This window comes from Ceratina calcarata, unplaced genomic scaffold (genome assembly GCF_001652005.2).
Source record: "Ceratina calcarata isolate Rehan_Ccalc_2016 unplaced genomic scaffold, ASM165200v1 scaffold44, whole genome shotgun sequence".
NCBI lineage: Eukaryota > Metazoa > Arthropoda > Insecta > Hymenoptera > Apidae > Ceratina > Ceratina calcarata.
Window position 1 is genome coordinate 281370 of NW_017167821.1, and position 25371 is coordinate 306740.

At 43.6% G+C, this 25371-nt stretch overlaps 1 protein-coding gene across 1 annotated transcript; it reads left to right on the plus strand.

Annotated features, from left to right (window-relative positions):
* The first annotated feature begins 1583 nt into the window (after nt 1-1583).
* Nucleotides 1584-25315, plus strand: cdi (serine/threonine kinase). The gene is made up of 6 exons (XM_018028215.2): nt 1584-2341; nt 3292-4894; nt 16584-16705; nt 20467-21013; nt 21125-21658; nt 21734-25315. Exons 2-6 carry the CDS (start codon nt 3677-3679, stop codon nt 22244-22246), a joined length of 2934 nt encoding a protein of 977 aa, XP_017883704.1. The 5' UTR covers nt 1584-2341; nt 3292-3676; the 3' UTR covers nt 22247-25315.
* Nucleotides 25316-25371: the final 56 nt, after the last annotated feature.

Sequence of the window (25371 nt, forward strand, 5' to 3'; positions counted from 1 at the left end):
ACACTACTCCAGTTTTTTTTCAAGCCACCGCAGTTTTTTAGCCTCCCAAGCTTTGTAGCCTCTGCAGTTTTTTCTAGCCTCCATTCAACGAGTCCGACGTCAGCCTGAGTTCCGAGAATTCACCCTTTCATTCTAAGAAAAAAAGTGGAATGGGAATTCTCAATGTGGCGCTTATACCCAGTGCAACTTTAGTAGTCACAGCATCTCGGGAACGGATTAAGATATCGAGATAAATTAAAATGATTTTACTTATCCCGATATTGCCCTATCTTCTGATTTGGTTTTCAAACCCAAATTCAGTTTTCTTTTGGCTGTTTTTTTTATATAATAGTTCTTTGAAAATAAATTGTAAGGGTCTTTAATTCGAATTTTTATATCATTTTGTCATTGTTAATTGGATGTTTTAGGTTCTAATCAATGACTAATATATTAAGTACTGTCAGGATGGTATATGTTTACTTTTTGGGAGGGATTTTTAAAATTAGAGTTATGAATCCAGTCCGGTATGTGGTGCTACTAGTGGAGAATGCAGAAACTGAAACGACTCTACACTTGGAGTTGGAGGGTGCTGGCATTACAGACCAACTCGTGTGTCCGACGTTCGACTGTCGTACCGACACGAGGAATGAAGCCTGATTTAGGAATAATTCCCGATTTAATTTAAATTTTACCAAAGTAATGAGAACAAGAATGATGTGCTTGTGCAAATCATTCAAACGAGCTAAGTTTCGCCTTGTTTCTCGTTCGTTTTACTCTTATTATTACAACAAAATTCAATCAGCTATTTTAAATTCGTCGTAACATTCATCAGCATTGGCACATCTGTTAAAATATTGATCGATCAAAAAAAATTCAAGATTCATTCAACATTAGAATGTAGTTCATTGTTCCGTAAATACTTTATATTTTAATAGGAGTGGCAGATAGAAATTGTATCAGATTCATGAGAAACTGAAAATTGTTTAAAGACAGTGAAAGGTGTGTTTGTATGCATATGAGAATTCTCACACTTTCATTTCGCTTCGCAAAAAGCGGCTGTTTAACAGCGCATAGATCTGAATTGTAAGGTCGCCTTGGAAATTCTCATAAGTCATTTCGTCCCGTGAAATCGGAGTTGTTTCGTTGATTTTCATTGAAAAAGTGATACGAATTTCTCTATTCCGATTCTCACAACGTTACTCTCGTAACAATTGCATCGCTGCTCTCAGAAATTAACAATGTCATTCACGCACCGAGGAGGGAACTCATTGAGGAAAGTCTCCATTTTTCGTAACGCGATTCACTATTGTAACATCAATTCAGCAACAAGTCTCCGTGATTGATAAAAGTTTCCTCGCGATTTTATTCACAGAAATTGTTGATCAGATCAAATTCTAAGTATAACTGATCGATTAGAAACGAGTCCTTCAGGTTTGTACAATGAACTTTTTGCTATTCCATTCACGGTCCGCGTGTTTTATTTGAATTTAAGTACGATCGCAAGAAGGAAAAGGCGTGCATTCGAAAGACGCCGCATTCGATTAATTAGCATAAAGGTGGCGAGGTGGGGATGAACGTGGATCGTCGGGTACGACCGGTAGACGGCGTACTGCGGAGCAGTTCATTTCTGTAATGGCCGATGTCTGGCGTTGTGGGTGAGTCGGTCTCCTTTTGCATTCTCGCGTTTACACAAGGAACTGCGTTGCATCCGATCGCTCACGGGAGTTCCATTCGCTGTTTTTGGACGACAAGAAGTGCGAACCATCCTCCGGTGCATCGTGAACACGTTGATACCTAGTAGTGACTCCACCGAGCACCATCGAGACAAAAATTCAAATCTCTGGTGTTTACTCTGTTTACTCGATAATCGCGTGCGGAGCGGCTCGTGGATCCGCAAAGCGACGTTCTCATCATCGAAACACGGGTGATCCACCGTCGTGATCGCGGCATGCGGTCCAGAAACGAGGCTCGGAGTCGCGTCGTTCCGGAGTCGCTCAGCTTCGTCCTCGGACAGTAAACAAAAGTGACAGCGTGCGGATGCCGTTCGGTCATGCCACCCGCCCCGACAGTAGTATTTGACGTGTTGTGTCCCTCGCCGAGCCCGAATTCCTTCACGTGGTTCAAGGTCTTCTAAAATCATCTTGACGCCACGCTGCCAACCTGGCCCCAGTGAGTTTCACGCCGCTTTCGCGATCGAATGTATCCCGAGTGTGTTGTTGTCGATGACAGCGATCTCGAGCGAACTTTTATCCGGTTATTGTGCTCCCCCCGAGGATTTCTACCAGGATTTTCGATAAGAACGACGTAAGCTGGGGTAGCCAAGAGAAAAGGAATAGCAGACACTACAATTGCGTTTGTACAAGTAAGTTGATTATTGTTCTCGTTGATTTCGAATCGGTTTCTTTACTGTAAAGTCATTTAGTACAAGAGTCAATAGTGTCCCGTAGCCGAAAAACGTGGTTTTTCCCACGTGCTGCTTAATAGACTTGGTAATAGTAGTTTACGATCGTTGACGATATTCAGGCCATCCGATAACGCTACGTGTTCAAAACTGGGACGAGATTGTTGGGATCTCAATGTTAGACAAAAAAACACTTCTCGCCCCGTAAAGAATGCGCTAGTCCGCAGCGCTGCGTTACCAATTAGATGCAGATAGGTCTTCCGGTAATTGCATCGTAGATCCGTTGCGTGTCAAAACAAGACGTAACTGGTGCAAGGGAGGATCTAATATTGCTTCGTCAGTCAATCTAGATTACGGATTTTCACGCGGGATTAAATATTTATAATGTCAGTCAAAAAGTACATTTCATATAGGAATGTCTTTCGTCATTTAAGTATTGCAATATCCACATTCAGTTTCTGTATGAGTGCAGCAAATCAATAGTCTACTAAAGTTTCACAGAATTGTAGGATAGCATCGACAATCTGCAATCCTGAGTTCAAAAATTTAGCACATTCAATATGAGTCACGAAATTGTTTCCGAGAGATAAAAAGGATCGTAAACAAAAACGATTAGAATAGAAAAACATTGTAGGAGGTTGTATACGGAAGCGTGAGATAGGTCAGTACGGTGCAACGTTATCGTACCGGAAGGGTTAATTCGATGATCCGCTCTTTACCCGCTTCCTACATTTATTACAATAAAGTTATTGCAATTGAAACAGTTCGAGCGTTCAACCGATAACTATATGATCGTTCAGTAGATTTCAAACTGCCTTCAGCACTTATTCCTATTGAACGAAGTAATTTAGGATAATTTTAATTAAAAGAATGGGAGGGCCATTGGCATTGATCGTTCCCGTGGGACGCAGAGTTCTTCCAGGATAGTACAAGCCTCCACCGATCTTTTCGAAGGGGAGAGAGATGTGCCAAGAGTCGTCGTTGCGGATGTTCCACGTGCTGGAGTTCATCGACGCCGATTTACCGCACTGCGTCCCCTGCTAGGACCATGTCCTTCCGGACGAACGCGTGATACCACTGCCAATACGAGGACAGATTATACCCGAAAGTACACGCGATCCTGAGATGCCGGATTACCGCCTGAAGGACGTAGCTCGTCGCCTCGCAAGTCTTCCCGATTGAGCACCGACGACCTCGTTCGTCACGTCCAGCGACAAGACTGATAATCCGTGTAATGCAGCGCGCGGAGGCGACGACCTTCCGTCCCGATTCAACCTGTACAATCTGCTCGCAATAATGTTCGGCAAGGTGCCACCGTCGAACACACCGGGGCCGCCAGCAACGAACTGTGTGAGGCCCACCGGAACCGCGTGTCTGCCGTGTTTCTCGGTCGACGAGGCGCCGGTCGTCACCGAGGAGAAGAAACAGTGGAGACCGAAGGACTGCGCCCCGGTCGTCTCCGAGGCGCCCGTGGGAGAGGAGAAGCTCCGAAGATCGAAGGAAACTTGCAACGCTGTCTTCGAGCCGCACTGCGTCAACGAGGACAAACCGAAGCCGAGGAGGAGCAAGGAAACGTCTTCCGAGTGTCCCACGATCGACGATAAGAAGCCTTGGAGGTCGAAGGACTCGAGCACCTCGGCGAGCGTGGACGTTACTTCGGGTACTTCGTTCAGGACTGAACCGAAGAACGCTTGCGGTAAATACTCGAAAGAGACGTGTAGAAATCTCGTGACGAAGAGTGCCGCGACCAATGTTAATCACAAGTGCGCGAATTCAAACAACTGCAATTTTGCGAAATCGTCGACCGGCGCGACGAAGTCGCAGAGGCTCGGTCCGATCAGTTTGAGCAACTCGAACGTCGAAGGGTCGAGGGAGAAGTCGACGAAGAAGCATCGCGAGTTTCTCGGCAAAGAGCAACATCTGCCGGGAGGAAAATCTCTTTCGAGGGAGGCGCAGAGAAACGTGGCTATGCTCAAACCTTCCAGCAGGTCTTCCGAGCATTCGAGCGGGAAAAGTCGACCAGACGACGTGCCGGTCGACGCGTCGATGGACCTCGTCGCAATCTCCGCGATCCAGTCGTCCGTCGAATCTTGCCAGAAGAAGACGTGCGACAAGGACACCGTGGACGCCGCTGCGTCAACCTGCGAACAGCAGAACTGCAGAGGGGACTTTGTCACTTCCACGCCAGCGAAAGACTGGATGAAATCCAATGGCAACGTGTTGCAACAAAGCTGCGTTGCGTGTCTGCCGAAGGATCTCCCGACGGAATTGCAGTTATCTTTGCCGCGGTACAAGGATCGAGAAAAGTGCCGCGATCCATGGCGACCCACCGAAATGGAAAGCAATATTTGCAACCTGAACGTGTGTCCTGCCGATAGTTATCAGGATACTGGCTCAAAAAGGAGAACGGGTGCTTCCTGCCAAGCTTTGAGGCACGCCGTTGCATCGCTCAACCGATTGGACGACTTTTACATGGAGAAAATCGGTGCTGGATTCTTTTCGGAGGTCTTTAAGGTAGGATTTTCATACTTCATATATTACATGCGATATTCTTAATACCGTTGGTCACATTTCATCGTCGAACTTTCTTTAATTCGAAGCTCCGATCAAAGAGCTTTCGTTCAAACTCCGAATCGCACTCGAGCGTTCTAAAAAAGAGTCGTTCCGCATATTTCTCATTTGCGGATGCGTTTCGTAACGAGGATGTTACCGCGAACGTTATATTTTATTCTTGGCTTGTTTCCCGTCGAGGAATTTGCAATTAGGATAGAAACAGTGACTCGCTTTAGCGACTAAGGAAAAGTTTTCTACTTTTCTTCCCGATGTTTCTTTTTCATATGCATTATGTATCGCGTACAACATGGTTTGCTTCGCAATAACGCTTATCTTGGCAGATTAACATCTACGAAGATTAGATACCAGCACGCTCCGCGTAAAATTAATACTACTCGTAATCGCGTAACGTGTAATTCCGTTCGTAGAATTCCCATTTCCCTCGAAATTTTGTTTGTAAACAATTTTTCGATTGCCAGCTCCGCTTTTCAATAGAAAGGTGAATCAATAAATCCTATCGCGTACGGAAGAACGAAACACCATCGAGATAACGGTAACTGCTCGGTGAAAATAGTAATTAAGTGTATAGAAAGCCCCAATAATCAACGCCGATGGCGATTTAACTAAGTGGCCACGTTTTCCGCATGCGAAACTTATTCGTCGATCGGTCAGTCGGACGATCTTCAATTCGAGTCGAAATCAGAATGGGAGCTTCGCAAGTAAACCTGCATTTGCGTCATTTGAAAACAATTTACGAGATCAAGTCGAATCAAGCAGTTTTCTGTAGGTCGCGGATTCCATTTGCGTCTTGAGTCTGCGAATCAGACGTTATGACATAATGAGACGAGGAGTTTTACTTATTCAGATTTATATAAACCTCTTCTCCTTAAAGTGATTTGCGCGAATATTTGCATTAGTCAAATGTGGCATATATTTTCAGATTTTATTATATTTAAAAAAAATATATATTTCAATTTTAGATTTGAATTGAAACATAAAGGTTTATGCGTTTATTGTATGAAATTTCCTCTCGGATTTTGTGAGAACTAGGATCTGGAGTCCATAGAACAGATGTTGGACATTGGCAGTGGAACTTTTTACGCGCAAAGAAACGTTACATCGTTTAAGTAGCCTAACGGAATGACGCGCAATCTTTTTACGCTCCGTTCGGTGTTCCGATCTCAAGATTGCTCTTCTTTATGTTAAACAACGTTACGCAACGATCAGCATGGTAGCTTCGTGGAAAAATCGTCGCGCTAAATTCGAAGGTAAACGTACCGGCCAAAAGTAGGTTTCCATGTCTTCGATGCGAGAGTCTCTTGAAAAACTATTCGAAACTCGAGCATTCAGTCAAGTTTCAATTATCATTTAAACGTTTGAAATGTGCATTTAGTGTCGCGAACAGATTTACTCGTTGCACGTATTCGATGTCTTCGTAAATACGTAAAACGTGCGATTTACTCGTAATGCTTGAAACTCATTTTGCCGATGGCTACCTGAACGGATGGTAGAGTCACAATTTCTCTGTGCACCGCAACCACTTCCTCTGTTACGCGTTCCTTCGCCTCTACCTAGCATTGTTAACCGGCGCTCTTCTTATCCGTGCATCTGGCACTTCGCCTTCTCTCTCTTATTTTCCGCCAAGAAATACTCTTCGATAGACAGGGTAAGTGCGAAAGTTGGTTCGTTTCCGGCGGAACGTGTAATTTGTCGCAGTTCATCGATTGCGATCACGTCGCTAGCTGTCAAAGTTGAGAATCTTGACAACCGATACGATATATGCATTATAAATAGGTCAACAGGAAATTGAGTGCCGCGAATCCACCTAGCGAGTGTATCGCAAGCTCTGTTTAAAAATAAACCCACTCGCCTTCTGGAGGACTCATGCCGTAGGTCAAACTCTTCCGATGCTTAACCGTTATCGAAACCGCTTCTCATTTATCTAGGTTGCGTAACGAAATGCAAATGATCTCGTTAGGAATAAAAATACCAAATTATCACGGTATAAAGCTTAATCACAGCCTTAAGCCTTTCGTGACCAGAATTCGAATAAAATCATGGAACACTCGAGCTGTTGAAAATTTCTCGGGTCACTTTTTCTTGAATCGGTGTCGACGTTCGAGGTCGCGTCCTTGGTTAGTCGTTATGCGAAGATCGGCCAATTTGCGCGAAAGTCCCAGCTGGGAGAAAGTCACGAAAGCCGATCGAAGAAATTGGAAAAATCGTGCTCGAAGATGGACCAACCTTGGAGTGACGGATTCTTGGCAAACGCCAGATCGCATTAGCCAGTGTTTTGGCAAAGTAGTATGTTCACTCTGTCTAGATGACTTAATCGTTTCGTATTCTATTCACTAATACTATCCCCAGCAAAATACAGAGTATACATATATTACATGAAGCACACAAAGTTGCAATCTTTGAAATGCTATGGCACGTGCAGTAAAATTTATAAAGCAATAAATTATACTATATTTATTTTTTGATGGTTCTTACCTAATGTCTAATATTACTGGATTGCACAAAAATTGTACAAACTAAAGCAAATCTTCGCTTTGAAAACTGTTTGGAATTTTAAACGTGTACGAGGAATGCACTTGGGATTTACATTTTGAGGCCAGGAATTTTATCGATCGCCGTAATCATCGTTGACAGTGAACGTTGGTAAGAACTGGTTTCGGTGGAGCCGAGGATCTTCATTCGGACACCTGGCTAACCAGCTTCGTATAACCGCGCGAATCCTATGCGCAACAAAAGATCATTCGAGCAGCTGAGTTTGCTCCCGGAGTTGCGAAAGTATAATATTTGGAGTAATGTCAAACTAAAGTAATCATCGTTTCGTAATTCATATTTTATTTTACTGTCCCAGATAGCTTCAATGTCCCAGTTAACAGCTTTCGATGTCATACGTACGTAATCAGTGAATTTCTAGAAAAAGATTATATTTGTCTACGTTTATCATTTCCGTTGTCTTTTATCAACGAAGAAATTGCCTCTGAAAAAAACCGATAACAAAACACGGCGTGGACTAATGAGTTGGAATTATACCCGCGAGACAGGTTGGAGTGCGTTTTCTTTCGAATATGGAGAGGCTGTAGGATGTAAAAGGGGAATAGTAACGCGAGGCTCTTGTCTTTCGCGGATGACCGGCTCGTTAATCATAATTATGTCTTCGCATCTTGACAACGATGGGGCTCCATCAAAACACATTTTCTACCTCCACTCGAGAACTCTATCTGTACTCGTTCCCGAGTATACGCGTTCGTCGCACTTCTTCCCGTCAAACAAATGACGACCGAGATATAATTAAAAGAAAGGCAAACACGCAAGATTTCTCTTCGGTTTTGAATATGACTTTCAGAAATTGAACGAAGCCAAGGAAAAAGGAAACCAGGCGTGGAAACGCGCGAGAGAAGCAAAAAAGAAACGGTTCTATTTTTGCCGGCTTCGATCCTTGTCCCACCTCTCGCGATGAATCTGAAATTTTGAACCTCGGAAATCGCTGACTGTGCGCACACCGAGATAACCTCGTTCAATCGTGACAATACTTGAGAATATCATCATTTTTGTATAATGATCTTTGAACCCAGTGTCCAGAGATAAACGACTTCAGGTTGTTAAAACGTGTCGCAAGATCGTACGGAAGCGAACGACGATTGCAAAACCCGTACTGTACGTTCGAGATACGGCTCGCTATCGTTTGCGTTAATGATTTAGCAAAATTTCGCTAGCTGTAATTAAAAGCAGTTACGTGAACCGAATTTCAGTTGTCCGTGTCATTACCGGTGGTTAATATATGTAGAGTTAAACTCGATTCTTGTCGAGAATATGCGCGAGAAGACTTTGGGTCTTTTCATTATTCACAGCGCGACGCCTCATGAAAACCTTGGAACGAAGTCGTCTTTATCTGCTTCCATTATCTCGACAATTGTAAACCGAGCGCTTTATGCGGTGCAATTCATCGTGCTTTTTATCGAGTTTTGTTCGAACATAATCGCATTGCGCGACCCTCGTCTATGAGATTGTCCTTGCGAGATTAGAAAGAATCTTCCATTCGTTTCGATATGAAAATCATAAGACGTATCTATCGATATCTGACTATTTGTAACATGTACTACTGATTGCGACATAGACTCTTTATAAAACGAAATTGGCCGCGACGCTCTTCTTGCAAAACCAATTTAAATTTTACGTAACTCGTTAATTACGCGGCTACCTTCGCTGGAATTTTCTTGAAACCTTCCTTATTCCCGCGAGGAGTTATCGCGCGCGTCGATCGCATGAATTCTCGCCAATTCTTTTTTTCCTTCCACCGTGAAACAACCGAGTCGGTCGTTGAATCGTGGACGAGCATGTATCGATAACGAGAAACTAGGACGTAGAAATTCAATTATTTTCGTACCTGCACATATTTCGCTATTGATACGAATTATGGCGTCCTCGGCTGCGGGTCGGTTTTTAATGTAACACGGTCATTATCGTAATTCCTACGTTTAGCCTAGCTTTCAATGGACAGAGTTCCCGGTGAAAATGCGGTAAATTAGTAGTAACGACATGCGCGATGACAGACCGCGTGACGAGCCAGTACCAGGTATCGAAATAAGGCCATTTCACGTTCGACGTACAATAGATTTTTAGTTTTCTTTTCATGTGGTCACCTCCGCTCTTTTCTCTTTCGTTTGAGAAAGGGAAACCGTTGCGCTTCCAATTATGTTTTATTAAAAAATGGGTACCCAAATTGTCGTATTAAGGAATGTAGAATAATCGATTACGAATCGTGCGAGAATTGTTTGCTGGTCACATATGAGCTTGACTGAAATATGGGCGCGTGAAACGCGAGGACTTGCTGATTCCTTGGAGAAAGTTGGCGCAGCTGCAGTTTATGCACGCGTTTTGACATCCACCGATGAGTCGCAAATCGTAAACGACTCTTACGGCCGGTGGTGAGCGTAAAGTAGCACCTTCGAAACGAATTTCTTCGTTTGATCGGCTGAAGTTTAGTTGCAGACCTCGCTGTCCTTAATAACTGTTTCTACGCGTTCGCAATCGGATCGAAACATCGTAATTCTGAGAGATATGACAAGTTTACGACCGCATAAAAGTAGCTGTGAAAAATCGTTACGATATTAGCTTTGAGGGGAATGAAACGGACGTTGTTAGATTCTCTCGAAGGAAACGCGTGGGCGTTTTATCATGTCTGGGCGTTAATCGACTCTTGGAACATTGAAACGTTCAAGAGAAGCACTGACCGTGCGAAATTAATTCTGAACTGTCTCGTGCGTTTGTCGTGTAACAACGCGTGTGACTAATCAATCTTAATGACGCTCCTTACGGTATTAATACGCTTAGCGATATAATTGATACATAACTTGCGTGCCGATTGAGCAATCTTTTATGCACACTCTCGTTCGTAAGTTAATGAAGAGGACAGTCGAGTGAGATGTTAAATCAGCATAAAACAAATTAAATTTCCAATACATTTATTTATTAAATTTCATACAAAGTCGATCATCGAGGTTTCGATGACTTATGAACGGGAGTGTATATACGAGCGTCCGATAGCGACATCGGGGATCAAAGGGGTTCGATCTAAAAATACAGCGGTCGTGCAAATACCCGGCAGGAGTTAGCGACAAGGGAGTCACGTGCGGCTGAACCCTTCGTTGCCTCGACGGTTCTTTGAGAGATCGGTTCTAGACTGTGTTTAATTATATGTCGACTTCAATGGAGCAGGTTTCAAATTTTGTTTGGCTCATACGCGCCTAACTATATCAGATATTAAGCTCAGGGAGAAAGAATTTGTCCACGACCTGGATAGCTTAATTGATTAAACCAGTGGCCCTAAAGACCCGTTCGTTGAACGACCGGCTCTTTCCCCTGAAGGATATCAATTCATTTTTCAATTCACTCTATCAAATAATTTCACCGCTCCCAGTCGTACCGTAACTTTTACCAATGTGTATTATCTACAGTTCTGTTTTTACTTTGACATATGTATTTCATGCCGACTGAAGTGAATCGCGAAAAGTAAGATACGTCTCTTTGAACGTGAAAGAATCTACAACAAATACATAAAATAATTCATTTAAATCCTACATGATAAAATTCTGCAGAAATGTGAAAATATGATTTTGCGGAAAAATTAGCGATGTGCTCACCAGAGTTCTGCAACGGTGCGTTTCCTCACCACAATAGTACCAAACGGGACGACCCCCATCCAAACGTACTATCTGGCGGCCCGTTTTGCAATATGCTGGCCGCGTACCACGCGTAGCCGAATGCATTGGCCCCCACGGGCCCGTACGGCCCTTTACACTGCGGCGTGGACCGTAGCGGCCCGTGCCTGCGCCAATGCAGCACGTTTGGATGGGGTCGTTACATTTTTTACTATTGTGGTAGAGAAACGCACCTCGGGACGGTACCGTTGCAGAACTCTGGTGCTCATCGGGCGGGCGATAACCGGCTAGAGCTTGGGGTTTCGCGGGTGTAAAAGCGAGCAGGTGCTCTTTTCATGATGACAAACGGGTATACCGCGGAACGATCGATGGAGGATAGAGTAGGAGGTCGAGGTGTCGCGTGCCCACGCTTAAAGACCTTCTAAAGGCCGCCGGGCGAACGATCTGTGTCGGAAGAAGAAGCAGTCTCTCTCTCTGGCGTTCGGCGAGCGGATAGAGGCGACCTTGCTCGAGAAGAAGCCCGACACCGGTGGTATTTCTTTCCTGCGGCGAAATAAGAATGCTCCGAAGCAGACGAGAAAGCCGGTCACGCCGCGTTGGCCATGGAGTACGAACACACTCTCTAACGAGTCCTCTCGGCTCGTCGTTCTCCCTCGCTCGTTTTCGTTCCACGACCGATTCATTAGCCGCGGTTCTTTGCTCATTCCCGATTCGAGGATCGAGAATCCTCTCTCTTTCCGAGCCTCCCGCGAACACCGGAAGCGCAGACTTAATTGCGAGCAAGGTATTTCGAAAGTGACGAAGTTTCTTCCGAGCAAGTTTCGTTCGGTTAACCGGAGCGTGAACCAGCTGAAGAGACAAATACCGCTTTTGTAAAATTCTCTATTCTATGAATTCTTGAACCGTTTTGGAAAATTGGAAAGTTAGACGAGAACAGCCGAATCGATATGGTTATTTAACAGTTTCGCAACGATCGTTACCGCGGGTCGTTGTTTCAATAAAAATCGTGCGGACGCGTTCAGTCGCGACGAAATACGAATTTTTATGCAGGTATGTTAATGCCTGTTGTAAGCCCGAGCATTATTCTATTTAAATTCATTTTCTACAGTTTGTTAATTCCGTATTTGACGTTACGATTTCACTGTTACGGTGAAGTTCTACCAGATCCACTGGGACAGACTTTTACTCGCGGATGTAAAAGCGAAACTGGAATTCGAAAAGAAGACTGTCCCGGATACTTAACGCGTTCGAATTTATCCGTTTCGTCACGAGATAAGCCCGTTACCATTTAAGTGAAAACGCCTCGTCGCCGTCCGAAATGTCCCACGCCGCTCGATTTAATCTGTTCGATCGTTGAAGCTCTCCAGCTCCACAGCTGGAAAATCGACGCTCACAACATTTACGACACGTGACTGGTTTTCGAGTTGTAGAAAACTGGATTGATCACGTGAACATTTGAACTAGTCTTTGATTAACAAGTAGACCGGGAATTTCATGCATTTATAGAAAAATCCAATGTGCAGAAAATATAAAGAATGCATACGATGAATAAAAACATTTCATTTTGCATACAAATTCGCAGTCCACTCGTCGAATTCAGTGAACTGTTTATGATTTAATGAGGGATTAAAAAAGGTTTCGATCAATCTGATGAAACCGAACCTACGTGCCCTCAGTCAGGCTCCGTTTGCCAGTTTCAAGCAGTAACGATGTTGATTCTACGCTGCACTTTCCTCACGTGGCAATTAGAACCACTAATTGCCGGATAATTATACGAATCCACTTTTGTATTCTCCGTGATATTTCGAGCGTTCTGTTTAGAAAAAAGAGCTCGCGTTGCATCGTGATAATTGCGGGTTAAGGAGATAAAACATTTTATCACCGTTATAAGGAACTCCGCTGCCAATTGTCTCAATTAATCTCTGAAATGTCGCATTAGATTGCAGATAAAAGACTTTGTATTGAATTAGCTAGATTCTTCTTTATTGTACATTCAATACGGAAAATGAAATTTCAATTGTTTTAATGGATCATACGTATAAATGTCGATAAGCGTGTAATTTATTATCTCTTCAACAAGCAGGGAAGCTTTTACGGGGAAAGCTGAATAACGTTTTGTTAAAAGGTGATCGAAAAAAATATTAATATAGAAACTCCGGGAGAGAAAGTGCGGGAGAAAGAAATTTAACGCGGTGTCTCGCAGTCGGTCGTCAGAGAAATCCTCGTCCTGTTGAGATCGCGCATCGTTTTCTTCAATTTGTTGCGAGACATTTTCCGAACGAATCCTTGCGATTTTTAGTCGGGAAACTTTCGCCGCGCGCTGCGAGGAAAAAAGTTTGAACTTGTAAAGCCTTTCAAGGCGCGGCCTTCGAGGCGCGCGGTCTTAATTGGCAAATCGTTCTTAATAGAATCGCAGTTTTCCTCGAACCAAGTTAAAATCATTTGCCTTAATAATCTCCTTTGAAACTGAAGAGATTCTCGTTGTCATTCATCTTCGTTTTACTCAATCTATTTGCATCATACACTCCTGGGCACAAGTAATTATAATATTCGTATGAATAATTGTTATAAAGTTTGATACGGTATTCGATACTTTCGTATAGCAATTGGCCAATGACCAGACAAATTGTATAACGGTAATGATGCAAATCGGTTAACAAAAGATAAACGAAAATTATTCCACAGGGTATTTTTAAATCCTGGCATCCTTTTAACCTATTTTTACGTATGCCATTTTCATTCCGAGCGGTTCACACGTTTGTTTAACATTCGCTGCTCTGCTCGTGAATCACACGCTTAAAATAATTAGTGGACCACCTACTCGAGTGATCTTATCGTTCACTAAAAGCGTCCACAGTTCTACAGAACGTACCCATTCATTACATTTGCATTAAAATGCATTCATAAAAAAAGGAGCACTTAATCGCGTTATAAGAATTCCAAGGGTTCTCGCGTGAACGGTAAAGAAAGTGCTTTTAGAAAATAATCGAAAGTGTGTAATAAAAACAAGTGGATGTAAAAATAGTTAACGCGCCTCTCGTTAAACTTCAGCGAGACGCACCCTTGCAATCGACTCGGTGAGACGTGTGGTCGTTCACGTGTCTCAAACTTTGAACTCCGGTCTCTCTGCTCTTTTTAATTAATGCGCGAATTTTAATTATTCGTCGCTCCCGCCCAACTTGTATGCAAGTCAAATGTTTCGTGATTACGTCGCGCGCTCCTCAACCGTGAAAGTTGACAAATCGTTATCCTTCGAAGAGAGTCACGGCCCAGTGCAAACGATAGCCGAGCTAACTTGTTAGCAAGAAAGCGAACGAAGGAAATGCAAAGTGCTTTATCGACGTATCGTTAATTGGTACAATAATTCATTGATCGCGATTGAAGACCAAAAACATGGATTATCGTTTTTTCTTCATGGTCACTTACGGTCAACCTTCGTTTTTTACAAAAGTATCAAAGGTTGCGACAACCGCTTAATTACAGCCTTAATTTGCAATACTGCTGTTATCTCTTTGAACCGTACTTATCACATTGCTAAACGTGAATTTATCGAGATTTTAATGTTTGAACAGTCGCTTCGAAGGGTGACGATCTCTCGGGATGGCTAGACTTCCGCATATGGGATCGGTCTTTGTGCCTCAAAGCCACGGCGTTAATGGACTGTCGTTTTCAGCCAGGGATAGACGCCTTTGAATCCACGAAATCACTTGTAATGTCTGCATATGCCTTTTCAGTCGACTGCACTCTCTATTCCTATGAAACTTGTGTCGACTTGGTAGATAAAAATAAATCCTGTATAAAAAGTTTGATCATGCTTCGAGTGTGGTAAAAGGCTAGTTAAACACGTTTCTCTTGTGATCGGTGAATAAAATTACAGGATGATAGGGGAAAAAAGTTCCGCGTTCACGATGTTTGCGCGCGTGCATTAATCACTCGTACGATAATCGCTGGGTGCTTTCTCCGTGCAACAATGGGACTCCGATGCGTGGAGAAGCACGCGTGGTACGAATTCAGCGGACCGCGGGATAGCGAGAATTATTTAAACGAGCCGGGCTAGCTAATTATTTGGCATCCTCTCGACTTTCGCGGGAGTCGACAGGATGGTTGCTTTCGAGCATCTGGTGAAAATTGCTGCTTGGCATAATTTTGTCGCTCGGCAAAAGAGCAGGATTGATAAATTGTTTCTTTCTTGGAGCTGGTTTTACTTGTTGCGCTCGATTATGGCAATTTGATATGACGCGGATATTTATAATCCGGATTGTCGGGTTGGCAAGACAAAAATTTGTTTCAATACGTCGACCAAAGGGAATCGGCAGGATTCTTAGAATAATAAATTGTGGACAGAATATGGTTGACGCGTTACGTTATATTTGAGCCAATTTACTGTAACGTCTTTATGTTACTTGGTCACGTAAATTTACATAACAATTTTTTTTTCAACAAATCAGCGTCGCCTCAAAGACATTATTATATAAGCCTGTCTACATTTTTCATGATACTCGACGGCAGTAAAACGGAACTACCGTTTAGTTAGCCCGATAACGTAAATTTATGTATAACTGAAACAGTATTTAGTGAACCTCATAATTGAATAAACAGGTGGAGCGAGCACGGAATGTGAATAAAGAAAATTGTAGCAACCTGTTTAGCGAATATCATTAACATTTCGCGGTTCGAGGTTTAAGAATTAATGCAAATTGGAAAGTAGCAGATACGAATTGCCGACAATGTATTTTGTCTGAGAGGAACGTCTCTATTCGAACTGTAGCGAGACGTGAGAAACGCGAATCTCAGATTTCAAAATTAGACTTGTTCCGCACCGGAGAAGTTGGATCGATTCGATTAGCGCACTTGAGAAGTCAGCCAGTGGCATTAAGTAGCGATTCGAGTAGGCTAACTTTTTACGCGCGACGATTGTCACATCGGCGCTTGAAACGAACGACTGCTCGTTAGTTATACTTTCTCTTTTGCTTGTTTTCCATTTTGTTTTTCGCGAAACGCTCGATTTGCAAGCGTTCTGTTTACCCTGCGAAGTCGCGGGGTATTCGTCATCGTTTGGCCGCGGCCCAACTAAGTCAGCCACTGCCAAGGAATCCTGGCCAGATTCCCTTCGGATATTCTCGACTTTTTAACCCGCGGAATTTTCATCGCTTCTCGCGTCTCCCTTCATCGAATTTCTCACCCACTTCCACTGTTCGTTCATAACACATCGCCCAAATCAAGATCAATATTATTAGATTCTCTGTGATAATAATATATAAAGACCTTGTTCTACTCGAATTCATTTCGTTCTTCAATCAACATTACATTTTGATTCGGTGAAACGAATATTTCGTTGGAGATTTGTGCCAGAGAAGTCAAGTGAGACTTAACGAGATCAGAGAACGCTGGAACAGATCGAGGATGAAATGTGTAACGGTTTGCGAGTCGTTACAAAACGTAGACAATTGAAGAACATCTGTCGGAACGATTTCCAGGTTACTCACAAAGTGACGAGTCAGGTGATGGTCCTGAAGATGAACCAGCTGGCCGCGAACAGGCCCAACATGCTGAAAGAGGTTCAGCTGATGAACAAGCTCAGCCATCCGAACATACTCAGGTAAGACGAATCTACTTTTCTAGCAGTCATATATATTTTATTTATAAAGAACTCGATTGATGAATACATCGGATTTCTAGTAAACTGTTATATGTAGAAATTGCGTGAGATGTACAACACCGAAGCACATTGTTATTGTCATAAGAGATCATTTTCTAAATTGACATTAGAAACATTTTGTTTTGCATAAAATTCGCGTAATCTGTACGAGAGATCGAGGTTTCTTCCACGAGTTTTAAATGAAAACCGGGTTGTCGCGATGAAAATAGAAACTCGATAGACGTCGAAATGGAAGCAAGCGGCAACTTTTTGTTCGCCGATCGAATTTATACCGAAAGAGGTACACGTAGGCGGCGGATATTTTCGCATATCTGGTTTAAGTAGCGTCAACGGCCTAGGGACGACTGAATCGACTGGCGAATGGGAGAAGTCCGAGTTCCAATTTTTTTCATCCCATACGTTGCGTTCAGATTTCGATTATATCGGAACAAATAGGCGAACGTCGATTCGGTCCAATTTATAAGGCTATAATGATAACGTGCTAGTTTCGCGTGGAAGTTTCCGACCACTCTCCCTTCGGTCCATTTTATCGGCTTATAGTTTGTCGGATGTGCCGTCCAAACACCCACATCCTCTGCCTATACTATCCGTTCTATTACCGGCAAAGTTGAAAACAGATACATCAACCTGAAAGTCAACCTCGTTTCTGATATAATGAACACGGTTAAAGGTACGCATCCTATCACCGTTGCGTATCATCGTTGCACATACTTCCGTTCATAAATTCTATGACACATCGTAAAACATTGTATAATAATTTGTCGTGTGATTACGAACATATAATTTATTTAACGATAGATATTTAGATAACGATTTGATACATCGTTTCAATTGCAATAGTGTCGATGAACAGTAAGAAATGTCTTGAGATTTATGAATGGAAGTGTATGATGATGTAACGTTTGGCTGTTCATATTGACACGGAACGGTGACACGATACAAGGGTGTGATACCAATGAATTCGCATTTCAATGCTCGTTAGTAAGAGAAAGCATTCTTCATTGATTTCGAAATATAGCATTTGATTTATGCATGTTGAAAAGATGAGATGTTGGCCGAAGTTTAAACAAAACCATCGAGGAAGAGTTTGCCCAATCGCGTTGTTTTCGTTCTCCTCGGTTTGCTGCAGCTTCACGGTTCCCACGCGAGGCTAAACTGCTCTGTTGCTCGGGCGACGATTGAAGGTAATGCCAAACGAGTTTCGCGGTTTCCGAGTTACGAGTTATGACATAATGGCAGCGGTGCAGCGGACTAGACGCGAAGCGTCGCGACGCATTCCAACGATATAAACGGCTTGGCCCAGATTCGGCTGTGTGTGTTTATCCCGCGTGGCCAGCGGATCTTATTTCTGGCATTTCTCTCGTTGAAGGCTGCGGAAACCGCGGACAAACGTTTTGACTTTGGGTGTCTGAGTCATTTCCACGAAAAAATTACAGAGAGGGACTGATATCGACTATTAGCCGGGGGAATCGTTGAATTTTGTAATTCTTGGAACGATACCATCGTGCCAGGTGCGTTCGTAGCAGTGATTGACGAATGGAACCGGTCGATACTCTCAGATATGCTAAAAAGATTTATTGCAGATGCCATCTTCGCCAATTCAAAATTTATTTCTCGCCACATAAATTTTATCATTATTCTTTATACCGGAAGTCGAAGAATTTGCAATCTATTGTTTGTCGCCGTAAGAATTTCAGGTATCTTATCACAGAACGTATCAGTGTTTAATCGCGATAAATTCTTTAGAGTACAGCTAGTAAATCGATGAAGTTATGTGCCTAATGGAATACAAAAATTGCACTCATATGAGCAAACCATTGACGCTAATTGATTAATTTGCAAGAGAATGAAACGGTGTCAATAGTCATATCTAATTGATCATTTTATCAGATCAAAGTACACATATGTGCGTGTGATCGAGGCAAACAGTGGAACTCAGAAGTATTAGGGTATCATTTCGATTGTTAACGCAGACCGGTTGCGATAACGTCGATACGTGCGATAATATTTCAAGAAACGTTTATAGCTCAGGCTCACGTAAGCTCTCGTAAAATTCGACGCTGTTTCACTTTATCTTTTACATAATTGTTTCAAATTACAGCAGAGCTAGCTAGGCGCAATCAATTAATTCACGGTGAAATTTAATCGATGTTCAAACGATCTCTTTTCAAAGGATCATTCCGTAAGATTAGATCGAGAATCTGTTTGCCCGAACCTAATTGGAGTTGTTTAGAAATCGTCTTTTTATTGGTTTGGAGAATGTACAGAGATTTCCTCGCCTATTACCGATAACCCGCGGGGTTCGAGCGTAAATCACGAATACTAGCTTTGAGATAATGTCAAGCGGTTGACAGGATACAAATGAAGACGTAACGGGTTAACATTGAATCGTTCACTAATTGACGTTTAAGGCGTGTGACGTTTAATGAATCAAGAGATGAACTTCGATTTTACTCTATTTTCCACCTACGATTGTTTCATCTCTCAGAGGAATCGCTAATACTTCCTTATAGTTAATGTTATCGTGCTTTGTAAAAAACGAGACGATAAAGCTCGTAGTGATTCGCGCATCGATGACACGTACGATGAATCACGATGAGATGAATCACACGGCGGATCTCCCCCATTGAGTTAATAGAACGGTGGTATCGAAGGAAGCTTGGAATAATAACAGGTTTTCACCGGTTCGCGAAATAAATGACTGTCCGCTAATTGAATATTCGCGGGAAGATTCGCGCGCGTGCTCCGCCGCGGGTAATCGACGGGACCAATTAAAGGCTGATGAAAGCAAAGTACGTGAAGCACGAAAAAGGCCCGATACGAATTTTCCGGTTCCGCGACTCCACAGAACGTCGGTTCACCCCTGCTCGTGTTTGGCTGGAAGCTTCGAAGCTTGCCGAGTGTCAATAGATAGAGCATCGTGACGAATCGATACGATGCTCGTTTAATCGTCTTACCTTCCTGTAAATGCGGAGAAACGAGCGGGGAAAAACTTGTCGTGTTTCTCTGCAAAGGTTAATCAATTCTTCTCATAATCATGTGACTCGCGTTTCTTTTCTGTACAAATTATCGTGCCAGACGAGATTCCCATTAAGAACACGCTGTTAATTGACCGTACAAACGTTCAAAAGCTGCTCTTGTTAAACCGATGAAAGATTCGAGTCATCTTTAAAAAACTTATACTATTGTCCGACGAACAAAAGGTGTTCGGTATTGTTTGCCAATGTTTCGAGTCCTGTCGGTGAGATAAGAGACAGCGAAGTTGACCCCGGCGTGTTTCGTTTCGATGCCTCTTATTCATCGTCCTTTGGCGGACGCATCTGGGTCGAAGACCTTCGCCCTGCGCTTGTCCTCGCCGGGACACGAAGGTTGCAGCCTTTATAGGGAAAGATGAGTAACCAGCGAAACGGCTTTGCGGTTCGTGCGCGGATTCGCAAAGAGTGCCGCGACGTTCCCAGACATTCTGTGGCAATTAAGCCTCGTTCACTTGACTGAATTCTTCTTGCCTTCACCGGCTCCGGCCTCTCAATCAATTTTTATTTTACGATTATAAGAGTTGATTCTAATCTCTGTTTGTAATACATCTCATACACGATCATTACAACGATGTCAGTCATTAGGAAGGGAAACGCTCTTAAGCGTAGGGGTGAAATTGAATGCAGTTTGGAAATGCCATATGGCGAATTTTCTAATCGCTTCAGGTTTATGGGAGTATGCGTGCACGAGGGTCAGCTGCACGCCCTGACAGAGTACATAAACGGCGGCAGCTTGGAGCAGCTGATTATGTCCAGGCACACGCCCCTTCCTCATCTGGTCAGAATGAATCTGGCGAGGGACGTGTCCCGCGGCATGACGTACCTGCACAGCCGCGGGATCTTCCACCGGGACCTGACCTCGAAGAACGTGCTGATCAAGAAGGACGACAACACGTCGGAGTTGATGGCGGTAGTCGGTGATTTCGGGCTGGCGGCGAAGATCCCGGATCCGAGCTCAGGGTTCAGGCTGAGCACGGTAGGCAGTCCTTACTGGATGTCGCCCGAGTGCTTGAAGGGCCAATGGTACGACCACAGATCCGATGTATTCTCGTTCGGGATCGTGGTCTGCGAGCTGATCGGACGTGTGCCGGCCGATCCGGACGTTCTGCCACGCTCGGATAACTTTGGCCTCGATTACCTGGCCGTGGCTGAGATATGCGCGGCAGCTGATCCGCCGCCAGCCTTCCTTCAACTTGCCTTCTATTGTTGTACGGTGAGTAAAATTTCTGATCTCTGGAAGAATTACTCCAGTTTATAATATCGATTGCGAAAGATGCTCTTCGTTCGCTTAATCTGACAAACGCCTTTCGATGTCTGGTTACAGTACGAGCCAAAATCGAGGCCAACCTTCCCGGAGATCACGTCCAGTCTGGACACCATGATCGTTAATTACGAGGAAGAGTTGAAAAGCAACATCGGAAAGCCTCAGTCCGTGGATCCTGCTCTGATGTCTAGCATGGACGAGATAACGCGAGAGGGACGGACAATGAAGCGGAAGACCGCTCGTCTGCGAAGTCAATCGGCGGACGCGAGAGGCTGTCACAACGCGACGCCCTCTGAAAAGGCTAGGTGTCATTCCGCGAGGCGGGTGGCCGAGCTAGCCAGCAGAAGGGACCCGCATTACAGGCCCATGACGGCGAATCCGTTCCACGCGCTGGGCGGTGTCAAGAAAATCCTTGGCAATCTGTTCTCCAGCTGTTTAGAACTGCCGTCTCTCGAGGACGTCAGGCCGAGCGTCATCGATGCGATCGGGAAGTTCAAACCAGCGCAGAATGACAGTATCGCCAAGATCTTGGACAGGAAGAAACCGAACTCGGAACCGAGTAGTCCGACTGCTAGGAAGAAGTGGGAGAGAAAGGTGAGGATCGTTTTTATTTGACAAATATTAATTTGCCAGGAAATATAATAGTTGATGCAACCATGCAAATTTCAGGTGGCCACGAAGGCGGGCGCAGCCAGCCTATTCACTCATCCGCTTTTCCGGGATGGATGGGAGCCGCGGCGGCGTGGCAGCTGCGAGTCTGGCTTCTGGAGCTGCGTGGGCGAAGATCTCAGCCCCGAGCCTCCCAATCGTCGGCACACCTCCACGCTGAGCAGCTCCGCCGCGAGTAGTCTGTTCCTTTTGGACGATCACCGGACCAGCTCGATCTATACCGACTCGTCCGAAGATATCGCGAGTCTCGGTGGCGGTGACTCGTGCTGGGAGGACAGACTGGGTGGCATCGGGTCTTCCAGTAAAACGATCTCGAAGATCGTCGAATACTTCGAGAGGAAGCAGGCGGGCAGTTTCCGGCTCGCCGATCACGATGCCGGTTCTAGTAGGTTAACATTGTTGAAAGCGAGCTTAGAGGGTCCCGTTCCTCTGTGCAGTATGTCCGCTGCGCAGAGGTTAGTCGTTTGCGAGGGCGCGGTACGCAGCAAGTTGCCCCTGTTCGATAAGAAGTGATACGAGTCGTCGTTAGAGTTTCTTGGCTCGCCGAAGATACTCGTGGCGGTGCGCGCGTGACGAAGCGCGACGCATCGGGATTAAGAGGAATGGGTATGTACGATTGGAGTACTCCGTACGGTCTGTAAAAAGTTGAATGATCCGGTATCGCGCGGAAGACGAGCTGAGACCGAGAAGCCGTTATATATTTTTATTGGACTTCATGACGGAGATGGTGCAGCGGATGCAAGGTCAGTATTAATGATCATCGGGTTGGAGTTCAATGAAAATATAATGAAACACGCGTTCAGCGGACGCTTCTCTAAAATCTAGTAACCCGACTGTGATGTTTTTTGATAATCTACATACATTATTGACCCCAACGACTATGTTCGACGAAGCTGTCCGACGAGGGGTTCGTCTTTCGCGCGTTGTTCCGTCGTCAGTGCACTTTAAAAAAAAATCTTTACCTACTCGCCGCAATAGATTAGACGGATTTTAAACAGTTTCCTTCGATTTAGATATGCCAAAAAATAATGATAATGTCAATGGAACGATTTCGCGCGATAACGGGACGTTTAACTTTCGTTGTAGAGTACATAAAAAAATTTGTTCAAACGCGCCGGTTCAGATGTTTACAGTGACGAGGGATTGAGAGAAGCAATAGACACACGTTTAGTTCCAGACTGCGGCAAATTGAATGCCAGTAGACGAAGGAAAAAATAAACGCTGCTCACGTTCTTACCTTTTGCAGTGCCTCGCAGTTCCTAGTTAGCCACCTCCGTCCTTATCCCACACGTAAACCGACTTTTTGTCACTAAACGACGATCAGAAAAGAAATCATTCTATCCCAAACGGTTCCCTCCTTTGATTAATTCGTGTTCGAGTTCACTTTTAACGCCGATATCGGAGTTGCAAATGCGTGAACTTTGCGTTGAGAAACGAAGACGAGAACAATGTACAAGAAAAAGCGGCACCGTTCATTTTTACTTTTATGGATTTTAATTATATTTTATTCGCGAGAACTTTTAGAGAATAGTATTTTACGAATACCATTGAATCCATGTTTTTCGAACTGTTTTTTAATTTTCTAGAAAAAAGTGCCGTCTTTTCGCGTACAGCGTTGAGAGTAATTTGGCGTGTGAAGTTCGTCAGGGCCTACGCTGTGCTTATACGAGTTTTTAAAGTAACGCTTCCGCTCGCGCGGGAGATACTTCCCCAAGGCGCGATGATACCGTCGCGCCTCGTAGATTAGTACTCAGGATGCGAGACAAGACATATAATATATTTTGTTGAAAGAGATATCATGTCCTGAATACATATTTTTGTTGATACGAGAGAACAATTGGGACCGACGTTGATGGTCCCGCGCACTCTGAATTAATCGAGAGAAAGCGAGTGCGAGAATGAAAGAGCAAACGAAACTGATCTAGTCAGTGTATTATCGTGGCGGCCTTATCTTTTGTATGTCGTAGCGCTAATAACTTAAGTGTTCCAAGGAAAGTTAACAAACGAGCAAAAGTACACGGCAACCCGTTCAAAACCACGAATCGTGGTAGTTAACAAATTAGCGAACGAACCGGTAACGATACGTCGACAGAAGGGCAAATGGAACGGATTGTGAATGATTTCTTGAGTGCGTGAGAATTTACGAAGTTTAGGAAAAGCGCCTTCGAGTTCGTGTCTCTATCGCACCGTATATTACTTAGTTATAGGTAAAATTGGGGTTCGTTGATACAGATATGAACTCGATGCGGTACGCGAAGTGTGTCAGTCTTTGATATTCACGCAGATACAGTTTCCCGATATGTATTACTTTTAATCTTGGACTAACTCCAACTTTAAATCGGACGCTTTAATTTATTATTCAATTCGACGCGTCGCACCGATAAATTAAATTTCAATTTTGATTATTCCTCGGAAGACTGTGTGTGCGTGGATGAGAATTTGTGTAACTAATAATTAAAATATGTATTCGCTCGCGTGAATCGTATGGTCGCCGTCTCGAAGGTGGCCGGACGAGTCGAACCAAATTTCTACTAGAAATAATACACTACTATACCTTTTTACTTGTCAGAGTTCGTTCACGGGTTCTACTTGATAAGACTGCGTGTTTGTTAAATAATATGTATGTAAGTAGTAGGTCCCGATGTAAGTTCGCAGTCCCTTCTTCCTTGCCTAATGGAACGCACCATACGTCGTCCACGAACCAGAAGATTCTTCCTTTTTATCTTTCCGAACCCCCTTTGGTTTTCAAGAGTATCGATCGACGGCCCCCGTTTTCTTAACTTTCAGTCTTCCCCGTTTGAGACGAAACCACTCTGTACCTGTTATTTTCGCAGTCGATCGTTATCTAGAAGAACGATGCGTTCTGCTTCGATACGTCAATCGGTACCTGAAGATACATTGAAGCTAGGACTGCGAATCAAGTAATTATTTTTAATAGTTCGCGGACATATCAGGAGTTGGGCATATCCTGAAGAATTTCGTTTCTCGTGTGAAAGGATGAGAAAGAAAGGTAAGGATTTCTGTATGTGTATGAGTGGTAGAGAGAGATAGAGAGAGAGAGAGACAATGATTAATAAGAGGGTACGCTGGAGATGCAAGACCGAGAGGCGCATTTTTATGAAGAGGGTTATTTATTTTAAGTAAAAACAGGTATATTATAGATACAGAGAGAAGTCCACACTTAAATCGTCTCTTCCAATACTTTTTTCGATTGCACGTCCGCGTGATCGAACGTGGCACGCGTGGACAACTAGCTGTACATATTATTATTACAAACGAAAGAAAGGAAATGTAATAATACTATTTCTTCGTGTCGCGATTCCATTCGGTCAACATCGTTACGCTATACAAAATGGGACTTTACGTACTTATGATCATTCGATATAAATAAAACACTTGCGATGGGAGAAAACCACGGATGACGATGATAATAACAATTCTAATAAACTAAGAATTAATAACGGTAACGAATGCGAGAGAAAAGAGAAAGATTTCAGCGAATCTATATATATTATATTATATATATTGTAAAAAAATTCCTATATACAAAAAATAAAGTTAAGGATGCAATTTTTACCAAAAGAACGTTGTTTAAAAAGTTTGCTTATAATCCGCTCGACGGAAACAATTGTACTTAA

Excerpts from the sequence above, each read along its gene's own strand:
- cdi (XM_018028215.2), top strand. The coding sequence starts at position 3,677 with ATGTTCGGCAAGGTGCCACCGTCGAACACACCGGGGCCGCCAGCAACG. Across the intron at positions 4,895-16,583 it reads TCTTTTCGGAGGTCTTTAAG|GTTACTCACAAAGTGACGAG; the intron begins GTAGGATTTTCA and ends AACGATTTCCAG. Across the intron at positions 21,659-21,733 it reads GGAAGAAGTGGGAGAGAAAG|GTGGCCACGAAGGCGGGCGC; the intron begins GTGAGGATCGTT and ends TGCAAATTTCAG.